The sequence below is a fragment of the Sander vitreus genome, chromosome 7, assembly GCF_031162955.1.
Source record: "Sander vitreus isolate 19-12246 chromosome 7, sanVit1, whole genome shotgun sequence".
Lineage (NCBI taxonomy): Eukaryota > Metazoa > Chordata > Actinopteri > Perciformes > Percidae > Sander > Sander vitreus.
Window position 1 is genome coordinate 26,515,331 of NC_135861.1, and position 5,431 is coordinate 26,520,761.

Here is a 5,431-nt window from a genome sequence, read left to right on the forward strand (position 1 = left end):
GGTTTCCTTGGGGATTTGAATATTTTCTAAATATTTAGCTTTACACTTGGCAACACATTTAGATATAACATTTAGATTTAACATTTAACATTTAGATATATATTTAAGATTTAGATATAATATTTAGATATATATTTAAGATTTAGATATATTTAGATTTAACACTTAGATTTAGATATAACATTTAGATATAAATTTAACATTTAGATTTAACATTTAGATTTAACATTTAACATTTAGATTTAACATTTAACATTTAGATATATATTTAACATTTAGATTTAACATTTATTTATTTATATATATATATATATATAATATAATATAATTTCTGTCTCAAATGTGAGGAAAATGCGCTAAATGTTGAAAATGTATCAGCTAAAAAATTGTAATACCTCATCAATGTGTTACACAGCAATATATTTTTAAGTTATGGCTCATTAAATTTTTTTTTTTTAACCCGAATGAAGAAAAGAAATTTGTCCACTAGTTAAATTATTTATTTTTATAACTTTTTTATATGTAAAACACATACATGTTGAAAATTATCTTCAGGGTTTCTTGGATGTTCACAAATTTCAACCCAGTCCAGTAAAAAATAAGCAGTTGGTAAAGCTTAGAATACACATACAAAAATCACAAAAAAAAAATTATGAAATTCAGCTCCACCAAACTTCATATCTGAAAAAGTATTTGGAGTAGAACTATAGGATTTTGCAAGGTCCCATGAAGTTAAAGTTTTCACATGATTCTTTTCAAGAAAGTCCATGAACTGGGAGGTCTAGGTGAGTTGGTATGGAATGACCCATTTGTAGCTGGGCTTAAAGAATAACTACTGTTTTTTCCTATGGTTTTGTGTGTAAGTGACTGATAGGAACAACAATTTTTGAAATTGGTCCATTATTAAGCGTGAACGCTGTAACCGTATGGGTTAAATGTTCAGTCAGTTTGGTCCACTAAAAGTGCTGTTTTTTTTCCATTGAAAGGCTCAGATTATCATTCTAAGTGTCTGACAACATTAAGAAAAGGATCCCTACAGAGATAGACCTTTTTGAGACCTTTCTGTTTAACCAGAAACGGCTCTGAGGTCGCTAGCGCTTAACCCACCAGAATCCCTTTTAAAAAAAACATATTGTTAAGTGTGTATAGAGCCAACATATCTTCACATGTAAATCTGTAAACTATTTGTTTATTTATCAAAACTAGGGTTGTGATGGTTGGAAAAGTGGAAAGACGACCCAAAATGGCTTTTTATAGTTTTATTTTGTTTCTGTCGAATGAAGTGTATTTTACAATGCTAAAATTATTGTCTGGTGGCTTTAGCTAACGCAGTTTCGCGGATGTTTTCCTCTTTAACAGAAAGGTTGACCTCCTTTTATAAAATCCTTTCCATAATGTTGTCAGACACTTAGGATATTAATCTGAGCCTGTCGGTGGCAAAACGAGCACTTTTGTAAACATAAATACAAGCTGCACAATTGCCCTATTAACTTACATTGTAGCTTGTTTCGTCACTGCCGACTGCAGCAATCTCACTTAATACTGGACCAATGTCAAAGATTGTTGTTCCCATCTGCCACTTAAACACAAAATCATAGGAAAATACGGTCCAGGTTGAAAAAAAAACGGTAGTTACCCTTTAACCTGCTGGTAAGCTACCTGTTTAGCAGTTCACCTGGCTCTGCAATTTCACAAGACTGGGTCAAGGTTATTAAAGGAGTCATAATGTTCCATGCAGTCACTGTATAGTCTAGTTTGCTCAGTGTAGTAGTTCAGAGCAGAACACTTGAGCTGCAGAACTCTGCACACACACTTATCAGGCTGTCCAGCTGTCTGGCTCAACCAGGTCTGTATAGGCATGGACTCGCAGATAAACTGTTTCAAGGGCAGAAAACAGTTTAGGTTGGAGAACTGTACTTGGTGTGTGTCTCTCATCAGTAGTTTGGTACAGTTCCAGTTGTCAGTTTGATGACAGGGGTTTGTCCTTTGCACAGGTGTTAAACTGTTACCCATTACTGGTTTATGGATTCATAAAACTCATGATGCTGTATATTGTACCAACAGGTGTTGAAACGTTCAGCTGTGAATGTATATTGCTATGTTGCTTTTAGCCTAATCTTTCTCTATCTCTGGTTCAGTGTTATTGTATTGACTTTATATTTGTGTTCCAGCATAGAAGCAGATGACTTACTTCACTTATGTCTGGTGTACAACGTCTTGGTGGGGAACAGATGGATTTGACCAAGTTCTCCATCGAGGAGATGGATTGAACAGTATCTGTGTGAAATAAACAGGGTAATAATAAGTTTCTTTAAGTACCAAGTAAATAACATTAATACATTTGTCATGTCATTCGTGGATTCATGGCCAAAGCAAAGCAAATGGATGTAAATGTGCAGACTGTCAAACAAGGACAAGGGGACCCTCTATTTAACTTGATTTCCTGTGCACCTCCAGTTATGACTGTGTCATGCAGCCTGGATATGTTATGCAAGACTTGTTTAAATCCCTGCTATTGTTCCAGTGCAGTCCTGTACTGACCTCAATGCCTGAGTCAGTTTGCCATGGCTTTTCACAAGACGCACACAGACAAGAAGACTAATTCTGTCCTGCTTTCCTGTGCTTCGGTTTGGTGGTTCCTCCAGCTGGAAAGATGCAGGAGGGCAATGTAATGGAACTGCCTCTTCTGTGCAATATAATTAAAAGTCCAGCACCTGTTGCTCTTGTATGTTGCCTCTGTTTTAGACATTAGTGCTCCTTTCTCGGAGTCCTACTCCATTAGCGTGTGTGTTGAGTGAATGCCAAAAGCCTACAGAGTTCAATTCCCTTGGAATCACAACCCCTCCTTCATCTCAATTGCATAACAGAAGCTACATTGCACACCCTGGGAAAAAAACCAGTAACTCCTTACCAAGTTTAGACCTCCGGGATGGATGCTCCAGTCAGAGCTGTCCCAAATCCAGTATTAAAAGTAAGCAAGCAGTCAAAACAAAGTTTTCCGTGCTCCTGCTAAACTTGTGACTCCGTCTCTTTCAATGCCGCACAGGGACTCTCTATGTTGCAAAATTAAGAATGTTCACCATGAAGGAATCCAGTTTTCCTTCTTATGACCTCCTGAGGGAATGCAAACATGATGGTTTAGCTGATAAGGAAGAGCACATTGCTAAGATGTGTCTGATAGTATCTTGACAAAGTGACTTGTTTGTCTTGTGTGCACAGTGGCACATCACTGAGAAAAAGATGATTGTTTTGGAGAATTTATGGTAGTTCCATACCAAATACGCACTAAAGGAGCAAACTGCTTTTCTAGAAGGCTAATCTACACTGGATGGGGATAATCTCAGGATTGATTTATGACAAGTAAAGCCAGAAAATGTAATAATGCTTTGTGGCCCTGGGATTGACATGAAAGCTCATGATTGCTGCATTGTTTAATGGACTTGTTTGAGGTTCAGAGAATACTGTTCAGTTGTGAACATCACAATGTTCCATCTCACAGGAGAGACTAAATGTAGGCTGCTGACACCTTGAACTCTTCGGTGACTCAGGTCCCGGGGTCATTTTGCATTGAAGCTTCAGTTCACATGCACGTCTGGCATTTTGAAAATAAATGCTGCCCTCTATTGAGAACACTAATGCTCTACAATCTACAACACGTGGAGAGGAAATTCATGAAAGCCTCATGCACATGTAAACATAAATCCTTAAAAATGTATGAAATTATTTAATGATAATCTATACACTGAAACAACTTGAGCATCAAAACTACATAAATGAAGTTTTAGTGATGGATGTGAATGCACTTATATTGTATTACACTGGTGAACTAATAATATTTTTTGTTTTTTGCTGTGTTGTCTGTCTCTCTCTCTCTGTATTTATTTGTGTGCGTTTCTATTTGGATCCTCTGGGAATGGGAGTGGGATTTCCTGCAACACATCTACGCCCATGGAATGTGTACTTTGCCAAGTATCTTTGTTGTGCCTGTCTGATGGTATACACACACACACACACCTTTTCCTTCCTTTCCCCTGTCCAGTAAGCAGTGACAGTTTTTTTTTTAGCTTGACCCCATGGTCAAACGAAGACTGAAGCACACGAGCAAAAGCAATAAAATAGATGACAATAATTCTAAACTTTTTTTTTTTAAATCCGTTTGTGAGCATCGTTCTTACACATGTACCATGTTGATACTTACCAAATACATGCAGTCATATTAGAGAATAACTTGCTTTGTCTTGACATTTTACACAGTTAGTAGTAAAATGATCTGTGTGTGTGTGTATATATATAAAAACTGCTCATAACATCTTGTCAGACATTTCATAATATTTCTCTTAAATTTGCATTGTATACCATGGCCAATTTTCTACCTGAAAAAATAAAATATATATATGAAAAATACACACACACCACACAAAATGTCAGTCTATTGTTATTTTAATAAGTAATCATCAGTAACTCACCACTAGCACACTCGTGTAAGATTCTTCTGCCTTTTGGTTTCCACGCTTTTTTGTGGTTTTCTGCTTCTCTTTTCAGCCTTTGCTTTTTTCAAATGCCGAAGGATGATTTTTCAGTCATTGCTGTTTATGCGAGTTGTGGGGAGTGTTGCTGAACATAGCTTCCTGTATCTTTTTGATTGGCTGTGAAGACAGAAGACAGGGGCCCTGGGGGGGGGGGGGTGACATCCTTTACTGTAACATAGCTACTAACAACCACAGGAATGCTTTGGAGCACAGATTTAAATTCTCTACACATTATGTGTATTTGCTAGATTTACAGTCAAACTATAAAACATTGCTCAGAATAAATGATAACATTATGCTTTAATGTTTCCTGCAGATACATTTACTTCCTGCGTGTTCCCATCTAGCCACAGTCATGTTTTCATGTGAATATCTCCTTTTTGTAGATTTATTCACATTTTTGCTTCGCAAATTGTGCATCTTGTTTAATATTTAATAGTTGTGGAATGTAACCGTACATTTACTTAGTTTTTCTCAATTGCTAAAACACAATTACTGAAAATTGCTCCATTTTTTTGAAAACATTAAACACAAAACCTCATCTTTAAGCACTATTTACAAAACCTCGGACTCCTCTCGCAAAATGAAACTTTCACCTCAAAACCGTTTTACTTGTTCAAAATCAAACACTGCTCTCAAATCATAAACAAAGTGATCAAAATGATATACACTATCAAGCAGTCAGTAAACAATACACCAAAAAAAATAGAAAACACATTGTTCAAAACATATAGTTCTCAGGGAGAAGTACATTTTTAATCTCAAAACAAATTTCATATTTTTCCATCATTGTCTTTAGATGAACGAAAACATGTTCTATCATAGTAGCTCAAAATTAATCAGAAATTACTACTCTGCTCAATTTTTTTTTTTGTTCTTCCTCCTCCTTGTACCCCTACTTT

General features: G+C 36.0%; 1 protein-coding gene across 4 annotated transcripts in view; it reads right to left on the minus strand.

Annotated features, from left to right (window-relative positions):
- Positions 1 to 4,589, minus strand: part of rapgef3 (Rap guanine nucleotide exchange factor (GEF) 3) — a 34,416-nt gene extending 29,827 nt beyond the window's left edge. Inside the window, exons 1-2 of one of the 4 annotated variants that reach the window (XM_078255705.1) lie at positions 4,467 to 4,589; positions 2,192 to 2,277 (exon numbers count right to left, since the gene is read on the minus strand). In XM_078255705.1, coding sequence (XP_078111831.1) covers positions 2,192 to 2,254 — 63 coding nt within the window. In that variant the 5' untranslated portion in view covers positions 2,255 to 2,277; positions 4,467 to 4,589. Of the gene's footprint in view, positions 1 to 2,191; positions 2,278 to 2,541; positions 2,629 to 2,911; positions 3,071 to 4,466 lie in introns of those variants that run through there. The other 3 variants (XM_078255708.1, XM_078255706.1, XM_078255707.1) reach the window with 3 other exon arrangements.
- Positions 4,590 to 5,431: the final 842 nt, after the last annotated feature.